General features: G+C 36.8%; 1 protein-coding gene and 2 long non-coding RNA genes across 3 annotated transcripts; all 3 read right to left on the reverse strand.

Moving 5' to 3' along the window:
- Positions 1 to 283: 283 nt before the first annotated feature.
- LOC112023026 (probable xyloglucan 6-xylosyltransferase 5) lies at positions 284 to 2,303 on the reverse strand. The gene has a single exon (XM_024055641.2). The coding sequence runs from the start codon at positions 1,944 to 1,946 to the stop codon at positions 567 to 569; it is 1,380 nt and encodes a 459-aa protein (XP_023911409.2). The 5' UTR covers positions 1,947 to 2,303; the 3' UTR covers positions 284 to 566.
- A 13,030-nt stretch (positions 2,304 to 15,333) lies between these two features.
- On the reverse strand, positions 15,334 to 16,867 carry LOC136064598 (uncharacterized). Its single transcript, XR_010626222.1, has 2 exons — positions 15,846 to 16,867; positions 15,334 to 15,675 (listed from the first exon to the last, which is right to left on the reverse strand). It is a non-coding gene; the product is annotated as an uncharacterized LOC136064598 (long non-coding RNA).
- A 3,534-nt stretch (positions 16,868 to 20,401) lies between these two features.
- Positions 20,402 to 21,935, reverse strand: LOC136064603 (uncharacterized). Its single transcript, XR_010626223.1, has 2 exons — positions 20,914 to 21,935; positions 20,402 to 20,743 (listed from the first exon to the last, which is right to left on the reverse strand). It is a non-coding gene; the product is annotated as an uncharacterized LOC136064603 (long non-coding RNA).
- Positions 21,936 to 22,797: the final 862 nt, after the last annotated feature.

Raw genomic sequence — 22,797 nt, forward strand, 5'->3', positions numbered from 1 at the left:
AGATAATAAGAACCTTCATGGATGTTAGACCACTATAAAAATTATTTACTTCTAAATAAGACACCCCTGCAGTTGAAAGCTATCTAATTCCATTGAAAAGCATCTTCAAGTTGGGGATGGGAGTGTCAGATATGTCACATGCAGAGACTACAAGAGAAGAGCCTTGGCATATCTCAACAGCTCCCTAGTTCCAACTATGTACATCAATATCATAGGGCTTCGGAGATTCTCTTGCTTCCTCTTGATTAAAACAATCAGTCTACTAGCCCAATAAAACAGATACTGAAATAAAATATTCATATTGTATACTTTTAAATGAAAATGTGCAAAATACATTAATGGTTCTTGCCAGTGAAACAAAAAATTGAAACAGGCAGTACATTGCAAATCAAAAAGAAGAATTTAAGTTTAAAAAAGAATTCTATGCTATGGTTCCTGACAACAGTACCAACATAACAAACAAAAACACTTAGACATAGAATGTTATCAAATTTAATTTTGCTTTTTTTATCTAAGGAATTACATAATTACCTACCAATTATCACACACTGAAGATGTTTTACTCGCTAGCTCAGTGATTTACTGCTTCCCTGCACAGGGTGCCTCCGAATATCAAACTGGTCCACAACCTCCAAAGGAGCAACTGTCTCATTCCTGATCCTCTTGATCTTAGGACTCAACAATCCCCTATGCCTAAACCCATACAGCTTCAGCACCTGGTTATCCGCAAAATTAAATGCCCTCTCCATGCTACTCAAACACCTCTCAACTGGATAATCCCCATAGCTACCACAAGGCTTGCAACCAACAAAATGGGTCACGAATGGCCACCTCTCGTCCCCCAATCCCGGATGATACTTCTCAATCATCTCCTCATACCTATCCACCAATCCCGCCCAATACCCATGCAAATAATACGAATTCTCCAGAAACACCTTATCCATCCACCGATCCTTCTTCGAAAGCAACAAGTAAATCAACGCAGACTGATCATCCGCCTCAAAAGCCGGCCTCCCCTTCAAATTTGCCGTCAAAATCTTCCCGGCCTCCTCCCTAACCGGCCCTTTAGGCCCCATTGGCGCCCAATCATCAAGCAAATCCAAGGACCATTGACAATTCCTAAACAAGAAACTACCCGTATTCAAAGCAATCCAACTCTTCTGCTCAAACATCAAATCCGGGTACCCATGAACAACCAAATTATAATTATCATACTTAGAATGTGGAATCTCGAAAACCATATCTGTAAAAAGCGCATCACTATCCATCCACCAAATCCACTCGACCTCAGGATGAGACAACATTAACCGTCGAAGCAACGGCAATTTAGCCCAATACCCAGCTAATTCCTTATCCAAATGAGCCAAATTATAAACAATCTCAATCCCATGAAGTCTACAATAGTCAATCTTATTCTTAATAGCTTTCAACAAGTAATGGTCACCAATTGGGTTATCACAAGGTTTAGGAGGAGACCCAGTAACGAGCAAGATACGAGGCTTACCGTTAATATGGTTAGGGAACTCAGGGTTTTGATCTAACCAGGTTTTGCGGTCTTGGTCCCAGGTAGAGATCTTGGGTCCGAGAGCGAAGGTGTCGTTTACGCTGAAGAAGGATTCGGGTTCGTTGACCGGGTCAGATGGGTCAGAGTCGGACCGGATCTCGGCGAGGATGCGGTTGGTTTCTTCGATGATGTTCTGGTTCATTGCGTCATCGCCGGAGGAGCCGAGGTTGCCGATGCCGATGGTGCCACGGAGTACGAGGATGGTGACGAAACCACATAGGATGGTGATCTTTATGTTGTTGAAGGTCTTGTGGAGCTGTCTGCCACGTGGCAACAGCGTACTACTGCGCCCTCTTCCTCCGTTCGCGGTGGTTGTCGGTAGCCCACCACCCGGTCCTCCACCGCCGCTGCTTCTCTTCTGAGTTATGTTCTCTTGTCCCATGATGTCTCTCTCTCTCACACACACACTCTCTGTGTCTCAAATCTAAAAATGTGTTCTTTTTTTTTGTTTTTGGTGTAGGTAAGGTTGTATCTGTGGGAAGAGATCTACAAAATTCTATATATCAATGTGTGAATTTTTGTTGTGAGGGAGAGAAGGATAGAGAGAGAGAGAGAGAGAGAGGGAAAATAGGGAGAGAAGTGAAAGAGGCCAGAGGCAGAGGAAGATGGATGGGATGGGAGGAGTGAGTTCATGACTTCATGGTGGGTTGTGAGGTAGATGGTGGGGAAGACATGTTTGTAATGCACCGACTTGTACTACTTGGGTATTACTATATTTAATTCTTTGATAATTGGAGGTGAGGAGATATTATGTACAATGTTTTGTTATTATATGTTGATCCGGAGTTGGATTCTCCATTAGTGTTTCTTGTACTGTTACACAAGGACATCTTTTATTATTATAATTATTTTATGTCATAAGGTAAGTTAATTAATTATCCAACCCCTAGGTCAAAAAATGTAGCTAACATTTTGGGTCACTTTTAAATGTGTAACCAAAAAAAAAAAAACTTAAATGATTCCTCCCCTACGGTTATTAAAGTTTAATAAATTTTTTTATTTTTATTTTTTGTTGGCAAGGACTAGTTGGTTTTTATTGTGGATACAACATCAACAAGTTGATATGGACGATATGAGTGGCTGGTAGCCTTGTCTATGGGTTGAGCCAAGTCAATTTGGAGCTCAAATCGAAATTGAACCTAGCCACATTGGGTGGATAACATAAAAAACCACCATCGACCACGAACAGTTATGATCTCGAACATGCAATCATCCAAGTGTGGAGGTTGAATGTAGTTGGAAGTCGACAATGATAGATGACGAAAGGCAACAAGTCTCTACTTAATTTAGGTAGATTTCATTAGATTTCTACTTGGTTTGAAAGCCCTTTGAGATCTCTGATGCTTGGTTCTAGGGCTGTAAACGAACCAAGGCGTTCATGAACAACTTGGTCTCGGCTCGATAAAAAGCTCGTTCATGTTCATTTGTTTACAAATAAACCAAGCTTAAGCCTTAGTTTTAGGCTTGTTTGATAAATAAGATGAGCTCAAGCAAAAAAAATTGTTTGTGAACAAGCTCGTGAACAATAAGGCTCGATACAAAACATGTCGAACTTAATCTCGTTTATAGCTTGATATATGTTTACTAAATAAACTTATTATTATGACATTACACATATGTTTTGGAATGTTAATTTATTTAGATTTGTGAAGATTATAGTTGTACAAATGACAAATGTGGATGTAAAGATTGTATTTTGAATAATTACTCAAGCTATAGATAATAAATGATGATGGATGGATTTAATTATGTAAAGTTGTAATTTGAACAAATTCTAATCACAGGTGTTAGAAGCATGATTAAATGAGTATATATATATGTATGTATGTATGTATGTATGTATATTTGTTTACTTTATTTTTGGTGATATAAGCATTTGATAATGCAATTTTTTTGGATCCCAAGCTAAAAAGCTTAACTTGAGCTCGAGTTTGAGCTTGATATGAAGCTCGAGCTTGGCTTGACTAAATAATCAAGCCAAGCCGAGCTCAAACTTTTTGGCTTTTTCACAAGCTCAAGTTCAAACACACGCTACTCAATAAAACTTAGCTCATTTACGGCCCTACTTGGTTCGGTTATGTCATATTCCAATATGGGAAAACTGATGCTTGAATTGAAAGGATCGGTTCTTGAGACTTTAAATCCATTGTCGACCGCCTCTTGCTGTAAAAAACCAGTCGTATCTCAGTGGGGATAAAACCAATGAGTTGGGTTCTTGATTTTTTTTTTGATGAACGAGTTGTGTTCTTGATAAATGTATATGCTTGAAGTTGAGGTTGAACTTTGTCTACGATGATGATAGCTAGAATATCCACTCTAAAGTAGAGCTAGGTTGCTCAAGCTTAGATTGGACAGGGAGATGAGAAGGAGATATTGAGTGATTGGGTGATAGAGTAAATGGGAAAATTTGATAAATTTTAAACCCTCTCACTCCTTCGATTAAATTTCCTCATGAAATTTATAATTTTTCCTCTGACACAACAAACAAAGAAGTTCATTGGATAAAAATTTAAATTCTATCAATCCGCTAAATTTTGCCTACAAATTATTTATTCAAACACATTAATTTCATTATACGTTTGATTAATTATACAATTTATTAACTAATGTGCAATTTTTTAGCTATAGAAGCTTTTTATTTTTTATTTATTTTTTTTATTTTAATAATTTATCAATGCTATCAATTCCATTATGCTATGGCTGAAATGATCAAAAAAATTTATTTCGGTTAGTGAATGGGTATAAATTACACCTCACTTCCATCTTGTTTTAAATTTTGACCAATTCTAGTTGATTCTGTCCATTTTGGTCCCTTCCACTAACTTCTAGTCAGTAAGGTTTTATTACTTTACTCACATATGACATTTTATTATTATTTTTCATTAAAAATATGTTCTCCTTGTTTGCTTTACTCATATATGACATGATTTTTCATTAAGAAAATGTTTTTTTTTTAAACTTGTATATCACATGTTTTGTTATATAATGATGATATTAAGATGTATATTATTTGATTTTGAATTAATAATTTGCTTTGGTGTGACATTATGTGACAAAGGCTTACTTATATATATATATATATATAACTTTAGTGATAACCTTGAAATGATATGTCAAAATAAACTGATACCAAAATATTCTATTTCAATGCATGAATCATAACAACCACTTAAATGTAATTGAAAACTTTGATTTTTACACTTTTTTTCCCCAAAATCCAATAAAAAAATAAAAATAAAATACGCCAAGGAGTACCCATTTGTGATATTTAGAGGCTTTTTTTAGATTTACTAAAATACAAAAAAAAAAAGATAAAAATATTTTTTTGGTCCCTAAACTTTACAAAAAGTTTGTTTTTTCTTCTCTAAACTTTAAAAAGTTCATTTTTCGTCTTCAAACTATTGAAAAGTTTATTTTTCGTTTCTAAATTATTGAAAATGTTTTATTTATGTACTTAAACTTTACTAAAAATTTGTTTTCTATCTCTAAATTTATTTAAAAAGTTCTATTTTCATCCTTATTTTAGTCTAAATTATTGAAAAAACTCTTTACAAAGTTTAAGAATAAAAAAGAACTTTTTAAAATTTAAGGATGGAAAATAAATTTTTGATAAAGTTTAGAAATTAAAATAATATTTTATCTATAAAAAAGAAAAAAAAAAACATTTGGCCTTTTAAGTTTTAATTACATCTAGCCCCACCTTATCCAGAGTAGCTTGTTCAATTAGCAAATCAAAAAAAGAAAGAGTCCACGAAAAGCAGATGTAGTAACCTTAAGGTAGATTTCCTTTTTTTGTGATTTTCAAAGTGTGTCTATTCTCTGATGTGAACGAACCCTCCGCTGTCTCCGGACTGTTTTGCACTTTGCACAGCTCAGCTTTTCACGCGTCAAATTTATGTTCATACTTTGTGACTTTTGAAGAAAAAGATAAAAGCAAGTAACCAACCAACCCGTTCTTCATAGTACCACGTGTTTTAGTTCATGACTTTTGTTAATCCGCGTCCAAGTGCATTTCAGCATCTGTTAAGCAGGAATCCAGTAAATCTCAATGCATTGAGGAGTGATAAAAAAATTAAAATTTAATAAATAAATATCTCTTTAACTTAAAGCCTTCCTTTGTTTTAATGAAAAATCTTATTTGGATATAGGATTTTGCATTTTTCTATATTTTGTAGTATAAAAAAGGGTCAAAGGAAATTTTTTTTTTTATTTAGTTTGGTATGAGATAGAGTAGTTTTTTACTAAAAATTTCTAGAAAATAACTTTATCTCACGTGAAATTAAATAAAGAAAATAATTTTATCTAACTCGAAATTAAATAAAAGAAGTTAATAGATAGTTTGTTTGTTTTTGTTTTTGTTTTTTTTTTTATGACTCATTTTAAGGTTGTTACCAAACATATGAAAATGAAATAGTATTATAGAAAATATAATTTGGAAAATGAATTATTTTTCAGAAAATATTAGTGTCAAAACAAATATTCTTCCTGCAGTGGCTATGGTGGTGGTGGTTTAATTTTTTATTTTGTTTGTGGGTTTGTTTGTGACTGTGGGTTGTGGTTGAAATGGTGGTTTGGTGGCTGTTTTAGTGGTGGTTTCGTGTTTGATTTTGTCTGTGGGTTTGATTTTGGCTATGGGTTTGGTTGTAGAAGTGAGTTATGGTTGTGGTTGTCGTGGGATGTGTTGAGTTTGGTTTTGGCTGTGTTGTGGCTGTGTTGGCAGTGGAGTGGAGGTGGAGTGGTTGTGGCTATTTTTGGTGTTGGCAGTGAAGTGGTGGTGGAGTGATGGTGGAGGTGTTTGTGGACTGTTGAAAGGTTTTTATGGTAGATATGTTTTATTTTATTTTAATGAGTTACTTCTACAATGCGAGTTCATGAAGCGATACCTGACCATGACCTATCCTCCACCTCGCCCTACCCTGCTACCACCACCACCATATCCACAACCCCCTCCACCACAACCTGTCCGACTTAATCATCCATATACACCATCACTACCACCATCAACACTACCAACTTGCCATCCTTATAACTCATATTACCCTTCTCTACCTTTTGGCCATCTTCTACCTTTCACACCACCACATTTTTTTTGGCCGACCTTTGGCCAGGGACCACAACCACCAATCCCCTCACTACCTGTATCCAATGTTTCACACCCCTCAACCTTACAATCCAAGCACACTATTATCACACAACTACCCAAACCTCAGCAGCCCAAGCCTAAACCTCAATCAGGGGAGTCAGAAAGGATTTCTGCTTTCTTTTGTATTGACTCAAAGGTTTTTTCTTTAGCTTTCGAAGGTGGTAGAATAGACTCCTATGCTATTCATGAATGACGGGGTAAGTTCCATGGCTCCATTAGGGTGGGTCAGTTGGGTTTGGATTTGATTATTGCTTGTTTGGCAGACCTTGATCAGTGGAACTTTCGAAAACAACCATTTTTCAAACGTTTACGTGAGAACTATAAACTTTTGGAGTTTGCTAGTAGATCTAACAAGGGAAGCTTATTTGTGGAAATCTCTGAATACCACAATGGTGCAAGAAGGGGTTGCCTACGGATTCCAGAGGGGACCAAGATAGGTGGGTGGACGTTGTTTGGAAGAAGATTACGTGACTATTTTTTGGGAAAGACGACTGCTGGACCGGAGAAAAAAGTGGTGGCCGGAGGCGGAGAGTTTGAAAAAGCAGTTGACATGCAAAAATCCCAAGTTTGGAAAAAATTAAACGGCCACGAAAATAAAGGGAGTAATTTTCGTTTTGTGAAGCATATTCCAAATATAACGGGTCAGTGCAATAAGTTTGAGTCTTTGGGGGGATTTGATGTTTCTAATAAGTCAAATTCTGCTAGTGTGTCAACAGCTGGCAGGCCTGTACGTGCTAATCATTTAAAATGGACCCAGGCCCACTTTTGTTTAAAAATTTCTATTGACTTAATGGGTGAGAGTAAGAGGACCATTTCTTGGGGTAAACAGCCCATTGTAAGCAGACCTGATCCAGCCCACCAACCCAATCGTGAGAATGGGTCGGGCCAGCCCTCATTAGACATTTCAAGTCAAGTCTGTTTTGACGATGGGTCCGTTGACTTGCAACATATAGAGTGGGTGACTGGGGAAGGATCAGGAACACACGAAGAAGAGAAAGGGGAGTCCCCATGCTCCGGCGATGAACTGGGTGGAGTTCCTGTTGCTGAAACGAAGTCCGATGAGGAACCAGGGAATCACAAGGAAGAGGCAAGGGAGATCCAGAGCTCCGGCGAGAGACGAAGCTGCTCTATCGTTAATGTCACGAAGCTCGATGTTCCTATTTCGGGTTCAGATGAGCACGGTACTTTTGTGGAGGCAGTTTTGAGCGCCGATAGAGAACCGGCCCAATCCCCTGATGTCGCTGATCGTATGTTGGGTCAAGGGTCTGGGTTGTTGGTTGCCGATACCTCAGGCGGAGATTGTTCGACAACCGTTGATAATTCTGGATGTCCAGTTCAGGTTCAGAGCCAATTGGTGGTGGGTTCAGACTTGAATTTTTCTATTTTTGAGGTGGGTCGTGGTTTGATTGATTCTGAGGTTCCTAGACTGAATTGGGATGACTCTTTGTTTTCGGATAAGGGTGAGGAGGCTGTCAATCCTGAGGTCATTACACCTCTGGCTCTGTGGGATCTAAAAGGTTTTCATGATCTCATCTCTGGTTCAGATGGGTGTTCAGTGGAAGAGGTTTTGGAGCCTTCAGAATGGGTGAGAAGGATGATTGGCGGTTTTGGTGCTTTTGTGGGTTTCCTAATTGATTGTTGTGAAAGACAATGTATTGATTTTTTTCTAAAACTTGAGAGGGTTTGGGAGCAGCAAGCAACTGCTGTTACTTCTCGTCGGGTAAGCAATTCAACCCAAAAGGGGATGAGGGAGTTAAGAAATTTGTTCTCTTCTATTAATTATGATGGGCATTCTGGTAGAAGTTCTAGAGGCTGTTTGAAATCCTCTATTTCGGGTTCGTTTGTTGGTAAATGAATTTAAAAATTTTTGTCATGGAATGTGAGGGGCTTAAATAATCCTCATAAGAGAGATGTTGTGAAGAATCTTTTAAGGGAATGGAAGTGTGATATCGTATGTTTTCAAGAATCTAAACTGGATAACACCAGTTCCAGCTTGGTAAAAAGCCTCTGGGGTAGCCCTTTTGTAGATTGGGGGGCCTTAGATGCCATACATACAGTTGGTGGTGTCATTCTGATGTGGGATAGAAGGGTATTTGAGAGAGTAGATTTAGTGGTTGGTAGTTTTTCAATTTCAGTTTTGTTGAAGGGAGTGTCAGATGGCTTTGAATGGATTTGTTCAGGGGTGTATGGACCGACTGATGGAAGTTTTAGGGATGCAATGTGGGCTGAATTAGATTTAGTGAGATCACGGTGGGCTGGGGCTTGGTGCCTATTTGGTGATTTCAACGTTATTCGTTACCCCGGTGAGAGACTTGGCTGTAATTCTTTTAGTCCAGCTATGTTTAATTTCTCGGATTTCATTGCAAAACATTCGCTGATTGATTTGCCTTTGGTAGGAGGTGAATATACTTGGGTTCGAGACTCGGCAGATAATCCTTCTATGTCCAGACTTGATAGAGTTTTGATGACAGCAGATTGGGAAGAGCATTTCTTAGATGTGACTCAAAGGACTCTCCCTAGGGTGGTGTCGAATCATTGTCCTTTGCTAGTGGAGGCGGGTGGTATGTCAAGGGGGAAGAGCCCTTTTAGATTTGAAAATATGTGGTTAAAGGTGGAGGGTTTTATGGATAAGGTTCGTCAGTGGTGGAATGGTTATCATTTTGTGGGACCTCCAAGTTACATTCTAGTTTGTAAGTTAAAAGCCCTTAAAAGGGATTAGAAGCATTGGAACAAGCATGTTTTTGGAGATGTAGCTTTTAGAAAAAAGAGTTTATTGACTGAGCTCTTAGACATTGATAGGAGAGAAGAGATGCAGATGTTGACTCAAGAGGACTGGAATAGAAGGTTAGTGGTTATATCTGATTTAGACTATTTGGCTTCTTTGGAAGAGATTTCTTGGAGGCAGAAATCCAAGGCTCTTTTTATCAAAGAAGGTGATAACAACACACGGTTCTTTCATAGAATTGCCAATTCCCATAGGCGAAACAATCAGATTAGAGGAGTGGAGGTGGATGGCGTTCTCTTTGAGGAGGAGTCAGTTGTTACAGATCAGGTGGTGGGTTTTTATAAGAGATTATATCAGGAACCGGAAGCTTGGAGACCTACTATTGATGGGTTAGAGTTCACTTGTCTAGATGAAACTGAGAGGGATATGTTGGAGAGAGAGTTTGAGAAGGAGGAGATTATTGAGGCTCTTAAGGAGGCGGAAGGTGATAAGGCCCCTGGGCCAGATGGGTTTACTATGGCTTTTTTTCAAAAATGCTGGAGTGTTTTAGAAGGGGATGTTTTGGCTTTCTTCAAAGATTTTCACAGTCAATGCGTTTTTGAGAAATCTCTAAATGCCACGTTTCTTTGTTTGATCCCCAAGAAGACCAATGCAGTAAATATCAAAGACTTTCGTCCTATTAGTCTCGTGGGTAGCCTTTATAAACTTTTGGCTAAGGTGCTGGCTCATAGACTTAGAGGGGTTTTGGATAAATTGATTTCTGACTCTCAAAATTCTTTTGTGGGAAGGAGACAAATCCTGGATTCGGTTTTAATCGCCAATGAATGCTTAGACAGCAGGTTGAAGAGTGGTGTTCCTGGTGTTATAATTAAGCTGGACATTGAGAAAGCTTATGATCATGTGAATTGGAATGCACTATTTTATCTCATGGAAAGGATGGGATTTGGGGCAAGGTGGAGTAGGTGGATTAAGGCATGCATCTCTACAGTTAAATTTTCAGTTCTGGTTAATGGATCTCCTGCGGGTTTCTTTGGTAGTTCTCGTGGTCTTCGCCAAGGGGATCCTTTGTCTCCGCTTTTATTTCTCATGGTGATGGAGGTGTTGAGTAGGCTATTGAAGAGGACAGAAAATGGTGGTTTTCTTTGTGGATTTCAAGCGGGGTCCCATAGTCATGGGGGTATCCATATCTCTCACCTTCTTTTTGCTGATGATACTATTTTGTTTTGTGATGCTTCTAGGGAACAGTTATGATATGTGCGAATGGTGTTGATCTTCTTTGAAGCCATTACAGGCTTGAAAGTTAATGTAGGCAAGAGTGAGATTGTTCCTGTTGGTGATGTTGGGAATTTGAATGGTTTGGCTCGTATCCTTTGCTGCAAGGTGGGCACTCTGCCCATGAGATATTTGGGCATGCCTCTCGGGGCACACTATAAGGATTCATCCATTTGGAATCCTATTATAGAAAAGATGGAAAAACGGCTGGCTGGATGGAAAAGACTTTACTTGTCGAAAGGAGGTAGGCTTACTTTGTTAAAGAGTACCCTATCGAGTCTTCCACTTACTTTTTATCGTTGTTTACTATCCCTCAGGCTGTGGCAGCAAGAATTGAAGGGACTCAGAGGAATTTCCTTTGGGGCGCCTCAGCGGAGGTCTTTAAGTATCCTTTAGTTGCATGGGATAAGGTATGCTTGCCCGTCGAATGTGGTGGTTTGGGAATCCGGAGGGTTAGGCTGTTTAACAAGGCTTTGCTTGGGAAGTGGTTGTGGCGTTTTGGGAGAGAGAATCATAGACTATGGCGTCAGGTTATAGCAGACAAATATGGGGAGGCAAGAGGAGGCTGGTACACTAGAGGGGTAAAAGGTGCTCACGGGTGTGGGATGTAGAGGAGTATCACAGAAGGAACAGGAAAATTCTTTAGCCAGATTCTGTATAATGTGGGGGAGGGCAGCCGTGTTCGTTTTTGGCATGACCCATGGTGTGGGCCTACTTCGTTGAAGGAACTCTTCCCTTCTATGTATGCTTGCTCAGTCTCTAAAGAAGCATGGGTATCTGACTTGGTTGTATCAAATTCAGAAGGAGGTAGGAGTTGGAATTTATTGTTTCGTCATGGTCCTCAGGATTGGCAGATAACCACTGTCTACTCATTCTTTGAGCTTATTTATTCCTCTATGCCGAGGGGTGAGGGGGGAGATCAGTTAGTCTGGCGATTGACTACATCTGGTGTTTTTGATGTGCGCTCCTTTTATAAGCTATTATCTAGTCCTATCACTGATGATTTTCCTTGGGAGTGTATATGGCGAAATAAGGTGCCTAAACAGGTGTCTTTCTTCTTATGGACAGCAGCAAATGATGGGATACTCACCATTGACAATCTTATTAAGAAATGTCAGTTTTTGGTCAATAGATGTTGTTTATGTTGCTGCGATGGGGAATCAGTGGACCACCTTCTTCTTCACTATAAGTTCTCTCATGCCTTATGGTGTGAAGTTTTTGCCATGTTTGGGATTCAATGGGTAATGCCAAGGTCAGTGAACTCTTTTTTCTTTATTTGGAGAAATTGGATTGGAAAGCATCGTTCATCCATTTGGAATATGGTCCCGGCTTGTTTGGCTAGTTTGGCAGGAACGTAACGCCCGCATTTTTGAAGATAAGGCGAGAATGTTGGAACATTTAAAATGTTCAATTTTTCGTACTTTGTTTCTTTGGGCTCGTGTTTGGGGGTGGACAAATTGCACTGCTGTATCTGATTTTTTAGTTTTTATTTCCTGTAGCTCTTGATCTTCATGTATTTGTTTCATTGTTCTAAGTGTTCACCATCGTGAACATGATGTTCAATTTTTTCAATAAAAGTTTTATTACCTATCAAAATTTTTTTTTTTATTTTAATGAGTTATTTATATTATTTTAATGAAATATCTAAAAATATAGATCCATTGATATTGAATGTATTGTGAAGTGAAAAGGTAAAATAGATAAAGTGACTTTTGTAGGTGCTAAATAGCTAAATTTTTGTCTCCACAATGTGGATGCTCTTATACAACTTACTATAGCTTGTTGGTAAACCTAAAATTTATTATTTTATTTTCCTTTCTCTTTCTCTTCACTAACTCTATCTTTTCTCTCTCCTTCAATCCCAGGTCTCGAGTCTTAAGTTCTCAACTCTCTCTCTCTCTCTCTCTCTCTCTCGTATGTTGGTGGAGGCATTCTTGTAATAGAGACATTGTGGGTTGTGGATCGATGGGTTATAGGATACTAGTGGGTGTGAGGTGATGTAGTGGTCGTGGTGGCACGAATGTCATGGGTTGTGGTGGGTCTTGTGATGGTGGGTTTTGGTTTATGGTGTGATAGATTGTGGTGGTGAGTTGGTTAGGTGTGGTGGGGAGTTGTAGCGAGTTGTGACGGTGGTATCACAGTGGGTTGCAAGTTTTTATTTTTTGATCTGATTTCTGGTATGGGTTTGTGTTGATAGTGGCTGATGCTGGTGTGGTTGTGGTGGTGGTGGCTTATGTGGTTGATTTTTTTTTTTTGGCTATAGGGTTTGATTTGTGGGTGAAGAGAGAGAGAGAGAGACTGATATGCAGTGAGAGAGGTGGTAAGGAAGAGAGAGAAATAGAGTGAAATTAATAAAAAAATTGAATAGTACTGAATATGAGGTCAAAAATAAAAATTGAAATGTTAAATAAATTATAAAATAAAATTATAAAAATAAATAAAGCAACTTTTTATAATAAAATAAAATTTTTTTTTACCACTCCGTTCAGTTGTAAATGCTCTAATCACAGCGTGCTTCACACTCTTTTAATTTAACCTTAGTTTATAAGTTGGAGTTGAGCTACATCAACCTCACGCAAGCTTTCAAGCACGTAGTGGTCACTCTCCAATGATGCTCTACATTGACATGTGCGTTTCCAATGTGAGTGAGACAAATAGTAGGCCGAGGGACCCACAAGATCCCATCTCCGTTGCCGTCTCACTCTTTGCCCATGTGCCATGTGCCACGCCCAAATTTGAGCACTCTGTCTTTCTCTGATGCTAACTTTCTAATTCGCCGGCCTAATTTTCAATCAAAGGTCTTATAGTCTTTGTTCTAACTTCTACTACTACTATTTAAATAATTGAGTAGAATTTGCTTGGTGAGTTTGATTATTACTTGCAAGAGTGTTTGTTCTTAGGTGTCACACCACTGAAACTGTGATAGCAAACTTGCGAGGGCAGCCAATGTTTTATAAATTTTTAAGTATTATCAGATCATAGAAAGAGCATTGCAAAATAATCAAATTCAGTTTCTATGTTATAGCAAAATCTTGAACTTATACAAACATAATCTATTCACTAGTATTTACCAATGTAATTCAAGTGAAACAATAAAGACAATACTTGCTAGATAGTACTTTTTGAGGAAAATTTTAGGAAATGACATGCGACTAAAGTTATTTAGTTATGAGATTTTTTTTGAAATTCAAGTTTATCAAACTTGAGTTCCAATTTTTTATACAACGTCAGATTGCCACGCAATCTAAACTAATTGAAACTCGAGTTTGATAAGCTCGATTTTGGATTAGAACTCAAGTTTGACAAATTCAACTTCAAAAAAAAGTCTACATAACTAAATAATTTCGCCCTCATGCTATCCACCTAGAACTTTCCTAAAAACGTACAATTCAGCAAATTTTGCCAACAATAAACCAACCCATCAAACTAGACTAACAGTACACTATGTTTGGTTGCACTATGAGCGGATGGAAAACAAAGGATTATTGTTAGATTTCATTACATTGTTATTGTGATAGCTAATTTGCAAGGAAGCGCATGTTTTAGAATTTTTAAATACGATCAGATCATAGAAAAAGCAAAGAAAAATAATCACTCATTTTTAATGTTATGGTTGAATCTAGAAATTAAATGTACGTTGACCTTATTTTTTGCACGTCTTTGGGCCTATGAAAATGCTTATCTCAAAAAATAGACAAAGCCACTTAAAGCCAGAGACCCACTAATAAAACCCACAGCCCATGGAAATCAACACTTGGGAATTAATCTAAAATTGGCTCGCAAAATTCAACCCAAAGGTCTGTAACCCATAAACTGCCCCCACGAATTTTGGGGAGGTCAGTATGTGAGATGGGCTAATCTTGGCCCCCAAGCAATCAGCCCCAAGTATCACTAATATGGGCAGCAAATTCACAAGGCCATCTAATGATATTGGCTAACTTGGGACCACTAAGTTAGTTTAGTCTGCCAAGGCCCACGGCTGGATCAAGATCAAAATTGATTAAAATGCTTCCTTTCATTATGTGGACCAAGCCCAAACAAGAGAGAAGAAGCCAACAAAGGAAAAAAGGAAAAAAGAAAAAGAAAAGAAAAGGAGGATTGGAGGGGAAACTAGTCATTTTGTATCCAATCAATAATGAATGCTTTATGAGGGAACGTGAGGAGGCTACCAAGAGATGAAAAATCTTCTACGAGAATAAAATAGAGTCCTATCCCACATGTTAAGAATGAAATTTATAGGAAGAGGAAAAATTCGTCGACTTTTGGCTCACCTAGAAAATCTCCTAAATGAGCTTGGAACACCTGCGAGATCTTTGGACCAATACTTGATGCTACGTGTAAATACAGGAGCTTATAAAAACAAAACTATTTATGCTAAACAAATAAACTTTACTTGATAATGACTCAATCTACCTAGAATTGTTAACTCACACATGAATTGTTTCTCCTGCTGTTGAGAGTCATATAGTCTCTTAACAGCAAGAAACAGACCATTGGGCAGTGTAACATTATATACTATTCCCATCTTTCCTAATCCAACGATGTTGTCTGATCTGTCCAAGTTAGTTTAATGGAATTGTAGTCTATTCGAGATGACTAATCTCTAAGAATGAGGAAAAGGAAAGGAAATTTTGGTTTAATTCTCTGTTGCCTCTTATTCATCATGATTTAACTTAAATACATACCAAATAACCACAACTGATAACAATGACAGCTATTTTACTTTAACCGAAACTTTGGCTAAACTAGATAATAGCTATAACACCAATCCTAGATAAATATAACAGTCTAATAACAAAAGATAACAACAACCTAGTCTCCCAATTACAAGCAACTGAAGGAGTCCTTTATTAAAATAAACTCTTGGAGGCAGAGGCAATCTTCTTAGCAAATCCACTGTTACTACTTGTCAGTTGCCTTATTAAGCTCTGCAAAAGTCATTCTAGTAACCCACCTCTTCAAAGTAGAGATCTGTGGAACAAGTTACTCTCCATTAGTATGAAAGCATACGATAAAAACAGCCAAAAGAGTTCAAGGCTAATTACAATTGAAGATTTGAAAACTATAATGGACAGTTTTGTCTGTTTTGTTATTTGATCTAAATCTGCAAAGAAAGAGAAAAGGAGAGACAAACTGAGAACCTGTTTGCAGCTTTTCCATTGGAGCTTTGAAGGAAGCAATTTGGTCACCTTATGAGTTTCCTTCTCTTATTATTCTTCTTGAGGGTCATCCTTTTCCTCTTCTTCATTTGCTCCCAAGGCACACAATAGGACATGAAAATAGTTACAATTGAAACTGCAGAACCTGCATAACCAACAATAAACCCACTTTTAAAAGTCTCATGACTCTCATCTGATTTCCTTCCAAGCTCTTTGCAAGGTTCCAAAGGCCCTCCACAAAGTCCGCTATTATTCGCGTAGCTCTCTTTCATGACATTGGGAACGGTAAAATTTGGTACTAGTCCTGACAAAAAATTGTAAGCAACGATAAAGTTCTTGATTCAAGTGAGCTGGCCAAGTTGCTGAGGTAATTGACCTGTCAGCCTGTCGTGATCAAGTTTAAGGAAATTCAGACAAACACAATTTGCAATATCTGTTGGGATTTCACCAGAGAAATTGTTTCTAGAGAGATCAAGTAATGTCACATAAGGAAGCCTTGTTGATATGTTAGAGGGGATGGCACTAGAGAGCTTATTGAATGGCAGGTCCAGACCTTGTAAGGATTTGCAGTTCTCAATGCCCTGAGGGAATTGGCCCTTGAGGCTCATGTTATAAAGTTGGATAGATACAACTTTGCTTTCCCCAGAATTCCAGCATTGGACCCCAAAAAATCAACAGTAGAAACCTTCTCCAATTTTGGAGAAATTCCAAGAAGATTTAAGGCGATTAAAAGGGTCTTTGAGTGACTCTTTAATGGATTTCAAGCAAGAGATATCACTATCACCACCATTGCTAAGAGTAAATACACCCAGCAGTGACCAGAAAAAGGTGCCGAAAAGAAAATTTATAATTGTATTTTTAAGAGCCATTTGTATGCAAGCGTTTATCTGTGTGTAAGACTACAAATGAGTACTTGCATTCAATGAGATCAAAGAAAAAGCAAACGAAAAGGAATTAAAGAAAACAGTAATAAATTTAAGCGATTTACATATTAAAGATCATCTACCCCTTTAAAGCTCCAAAAAACTTCAAAGAAATAAGTCAATAATTGATCTTGGAAACAAAGCAGGAAAGAAAACGTGGTTTATACTTTATACTGAATAATAAAGATGAATTTACCTAGTCTAGGATTCATTGTCATCTCCTTCGTAATGTTGAATACTTTTATAAAAAATTATATATTTCAAATCAACACTACCTCTAAAGTGAGAATAATGACTTTAAAAGTCATTCTTACTTTTAAAGTCATTCTTCTCACATTTAAAAGAATGACTTCTTCAATGACTTTTAAAGTCATTCTTCAATGACTTTAAAAGGTTTATTTTATTTTATTTTATGAGAAAGACAAACACTGGCTAACACACATAGGTATCACACAACTCACAACATACAAAAGTCAGTAACTCTTGAATATTGTGTGAAGACTTTTAATGTATCATTATCATGGGTTAATAGCTGTAAATTTAATACAGTTGATTTCGTATACACTATATACTTATTAGATGGCTGTTGATGTATAATGTCATCATAATTATTTGATTTTAATATATGGGTCATTATGCCATACTTCATAGTTATGTTATATAATGATGATATTAAGATGTATATTATTTGATTTTGAATTAATAATTTGCTTTGGTATGACATTATGTGACGAAGGCTTACTTATATATATATATATATATAACTTTAGTGATGACCTTGTAATGATATGTCAAAATAAACTGATATAAAATCTCTCTCTCTCTCTCTCTCTCTCTCTCTCTCTCTCTCTCTCTCTCTCTCTCTCTCTCTCTCTCTCTCTCTCTCTCTCTCTCTCGTATGTTGGTGGAGGCATTCTTGTAATAGAGACATTGTGGGTTGTGGATCGATGGGCTATAGGATACTAGTGGGTGTGAGGTGATGTAGTGGTCGTGGTGGCACGAATGTCATGGGTTGTGGTGGGTCTTGTGATGGTGGGTTTTGGTTTATGGTGTGATAGATTGTGGTGGTGAGTTGGTTAGGTGTGGTGGTGAGTTGTAGCGAGTTGTGCCGGTGGTATCACAGTGGGTTGCAAGTTTTTATTTTTTGATCTAATTTCTGGTATGGGTTTGTGTTGATAGTGGCTGATGCTGTGGTTGTGGTGATGGTGGCTTATGTGGTTGATTTTTTTTTTTTGGCTATAGGGTTTGATTTGTGAGTGAAGAGAGAGAGAGAGAGAGAGAGAGACTGATATGCAGTGAGAGAGGTAGTAAGGAAGAGAGAGAAATAGAGTGAAATTAATAAAAAAAAATTGAATAGTATTGAATATGATGTCAAAAATAAAAATTGAAATGTTAAATAAATTATAAAATAAAATTATAAAAATAAATAAAGTAACTTTTTATAATAAAATATTTTTTTTTTACCACTCCGTTCAGTTGTAAATGCTTTAATCACAGCGTGCTTCACACTCTTTTAATTTAACCTTAGTTTATAAGTTGTAGTTGAGCTACATCAACCTCACGCAAGCTTTCAAGCACGTAGTGGTCACTCTCCAATGATGCTCTACATTGACATGTGCGTTTCCAATGTGAGTGAGACAAATAGTAGGCCGAGGGACCCACAAGATCCCGTCTCCGTTGCCGTCTCACTCTTTGCCCATGTGCCATGTGCCACGCCCAAATTTGAGCACTCTGTCTTTCTCTGATGCTAACTTCTAATTCGCCGGCCTAATTTTCAATCAAAGGTCTTATAGTCTTTGTTCTAACTTCTACTACTACTATTTAAATAATTGAGTAGAATTTGCTTGGTGAGTTTGATTATTACTTGCAAGAGTGTTTGTTCTTAGGTGTCACACCACTGAAACTGTGATAGCAAACTTGCGAGGGCAGCCAATGTTTTATAAATTTTTAAGTATTATCAGATCATAGAAAGAGCATTGCAAAATAATCAAATTCAGTTTCTATGTTATAGCAAAATCTTGAACTTATACAAACATAATCTATTCACTAGTATTTACCAATGTAATTCAAGTGAAACAATAAAGACAATACTTGCTAGATAGTACTTTTTGAGGAAAATTTTAGGAAATGACATGCGACTAAAGTTATTTAGTTATGAGATTTTTTTTGAAATTCAAGTTTATCAAACTTGAGTTCCAATTTTTTATACAACGTCAGATTGCCACGCAATCTAAACTAATTGAAACTCGAGTTTGATAAGCTCGATTTTGGATTAGAACTCAAGTTTGACAAATTCAACTTCAAAAAAAAGTCTACATAACTAAATAATTTCGCCCTCATGCTATCCACCTAGAACTTTCCTAAAAACGTACAATTCAGCAAATTTTGCCAACAATAAACCAACCCATCAAACTAGACTAACAGTACACTATGTTTGGTTGCACTATGAGCGGATGGAAAACAAAGGATTATTGTTAGATTTCATTACATTGTTATTGTGATAGCTAATTTGCAAGGAAGCGCATGTTTTAGAATTTTTAAATACGATCAGATCATAGAAAAAGCAAAGAAAAATAATCACTCATTTTTAATGTTATGGTTGAATCTAGAAATTAAATGTACGTTGACCTTATTTTTTGCACGTCTTTGGGCCTATGAAAATGCTTATCTCAAAAAATAGACAAAGCCACTTAAAGCCAGAGACCCACTAATAAAACCCACAGCCCATGGAAATCAACACTTGGGAATTAATCTAAAATTGGCTCGCAAAATTCAACCCAAAGGTCTGTAACCCATAAACTGCCCCCACGAATTTTGGGGAGGTCAGTATGTGAGATGGGCTAATCTTGGCCCCCAAGCAATCAGCCCCAAGTATCACTAATATGGGCAGCAAATTCACAAGGCCATCTAATGATATTGGCTAACTTGGGACCACTAAGTTAGTTTAGTCTGCCAAGGCCCACGGCTGGATCAAGATCAAAATTGATTAAAATGCTTCCTTTCATTATGTGGACCAAGCCCAAACAAGAGAGAAGAAGCCAACAAAGGAAAAAAGGAAAAAAGAAAAAGAAAAGAAAAGGAGGATTGGAGGGGAAACTAGTCATTTTGTATCCAATCAATAATGAATGCTTTATGAGGGAACGTGAGGAGGCTACCAAGAGATGAAAAATCTTCTACGAGAATAAAATAGAGTCCTATCCCACATGTTAAGAATGAAATTTATAGGAAGAGGAAAAATTCGTCGACTTTTGGCTCACCTAGAAAATCTCCTAAATGAGCTTGGAACACCTGCGAGATCTTTGGACCAATACTTGATGCTACGTGTAAATACAGGAGCTTATAAAAACAAAACTATTTATGCTAAACAAATAAACTTTACTTGATAATGACTCAATCTACCTAGAATTGTTAACTCACACATGAATTGTTTCTCCTGCTGTTGAGAGTCATATAGTCTCTTAACAGCAAGAAACAGACCATTGGGCAGTGTAACATTATATACTATTCCCATCTTTCCTAATCCAACGATGTTGTCTGATCTGTCCAAGTTAGTTTAATGGAATTGTAGTCTATTCGAGATGACTAATCTCTAAGAATGAGGAAAAGGAAAGGAAATTTTGGTTTAATTCTCTGTTGCCTCTTATTCATCATGATTTAACTTAAATACATACCAAATAACCACAACTGATAACAATGACAGCTATTTTACTTTAACCGAAACTTTGGCTAAACTAGATAATAGCTATAACACCAATCCTAGATAAATATAACAGTCTAATAACAAAAGATAACAACAACCTAGTCTCCCAATTACAAGCAACTGAAGGAGTCCTTTATTAAAATAAACTCTTGGAGGCAGAGGCAATCTTCTTAGCAAATCCACTGTTACTACTTGTCAGTTGCCTTATTAAGCTCTGCAAAAGTCATTCTAGTAACCCACCTCTTCAAAGTAGAGATCTGTGGAACAAGTTACTCTCCATTAGTATGAAAGCATACGATAAAAACAGCCAAAAGAGTTCAAGGCTAATTGCAATTGAAGATTTGAAAACTATAATGGACAGTTTTGTCTGTTTTGTTATTTGATCTAAATCTGCAAAGAAAGAGAAAAGGAGAGACAAACTGAGAACCTGTTTGCAGCTTTTCCATTGGAGCTTTGAAGGAAGCAATTTGGTCACCTTATGAGTTTCCTTCTCTTATTATTCTTCTTGAGGGTCATCCTTTTCCTCTTCTTCATTTGCTCCCAAGGCACACAATAGGACATGAAAATAGTTACAATTGAAACTGCAGAACCTGCATAACCAACAATAAACCCACTTTTAAAAGTCTCATGACTCTCATCTGATTTCCTTCCAAGCTCTTTGCAAGGTTCCAAAGGCCCTCCACAAAGTCCGCTATTATTCGCGTAGCTCTCTTTCATGACATTGGGAACGGTAAAATTTGGTACTAGTCCTGACAAAAAATTGTAAGCAACGATAAAGTTCTTGATTCAAGTGAGCTGGCCAAGTTGCTGAGGTAATTGACCTGTCAGCCTGTCGTGATCAAGTTTAAGGAAATTCAGACAAACACAATTTGCAATATCTGTTGGGATTTCACCAGAGAAATTGTTTCTAGAGAGATCAAGTAATGTCACATAAGGAAGCCTTGTTGATATGTTAGAGGGGATGGCACTAGAGAGCTTATTGAATGGCAGGTCCAGACCTTGTAAGGATTTGCAGTTCTCAATGCCCTGAGGGAATTGGCCCTTGAGGCTCATGTTATAAAGTTGGATAGATACAACTTTGCTTTCCCCAGAATTCCAGCATTGGACCCCAAAAAATCAACAGTAGAAACCTTCTCCAATTTTGGAGAAATTCCAAGAAGATTTAAGGCGATTAAAAGGGTCTTTGAGTGACTCTTTAATGGATTTCAAGCAAGAGATATCACTATCACCACCATTGCTAAGAGTAAATACACCCAGCAGTGACCAGAAAAAGGTGCCGAAAAGAAAATTTATAATTGTATTTTTAAGAGCCATTTGTATGCAAGCGTTTATCTGTGTGTAAGACTACAAATGAGTACTTGCATTCAATGAGATCAAAGAAAAAGCAAACGAAAAGGAATTAAAGAAAACAGTAATAAATTTAAGCGATTTACATATTAAAGATCATCTACCCCTTTAAAGCTCCAAAAAACTTCAAAGAAATAAGTCAATAATTGATCTTGGAAACAAAGCAGGAAAGAAAACGTGGTTTATACTTTATACTGAATAATAAAGATGAATTTACCTAGTCTAGGATTCATTGTCATCTCCTTCGTAATGTTGAATACTTTTATAAAAAATTATATATTTCAAATCAACACTACCTCTAAAGTGAGAATAATGACTTTAAAAGTCATTCTTACTTTTAAAGTCATTCTTCTCACATTTAAAAGAATGACTTCTTCAATGACTTTTAAAGTCATTCTTCAATGACTTTAAAAGGTTTATTTTATTTTATTTTATGAGAAAGACAAACACTGGCTAACACACATAGGTATCACACAACTCACAACATACAAAAGTCAGTAACTCTTGAATATTGTGTGAAGACTTTTAATGTATCATTATCATGGGTTAATAGCTGTAAATTTAATACAGTTGATTTCGTATACACTATATACTTATTAGATGGCTGTTGATGTATAATGTCATCATAATTATTTGATTTTAATATATGGGTCATTATGCCATACTTCATAGTTATGTTATATAATGATGATATTAAGATGTATATTATTTGATTTTGAATTAATAATTTGCTTTGGTATGACATTATGTGACGAAGGCTTACTTATATATATATATATATATAACTTTAGTGATGACCTTGTAATGATATGTCAAAATAAACTGATATAAAAAATTTTCCATTTCAATACATGAATCATAACAACCACTTAAATGGACTTGAAAACTTTGATTTTTACACCTTTTCCCCCAAAATCCAAAAAAAAAAAAAAAAAAAAAAAAAAAAAAAAAAAAAAAAACAAAA

Source organism: Quercus suber, unplaced genomic scaffold (assembly GCF_002906115.3).
Source record: "Quercus suber isolate HL8 unplaced genomic scaffold, Cork oak 2.0 scaffold_24, whole genome shotgun sequence".
Taxonomy (NCBI): Eukaryota; Viridiplantae; Streptophyta; class Magnoliopsida; order Fagales; family Fagaceae; genus Quercus; species Quercus suber.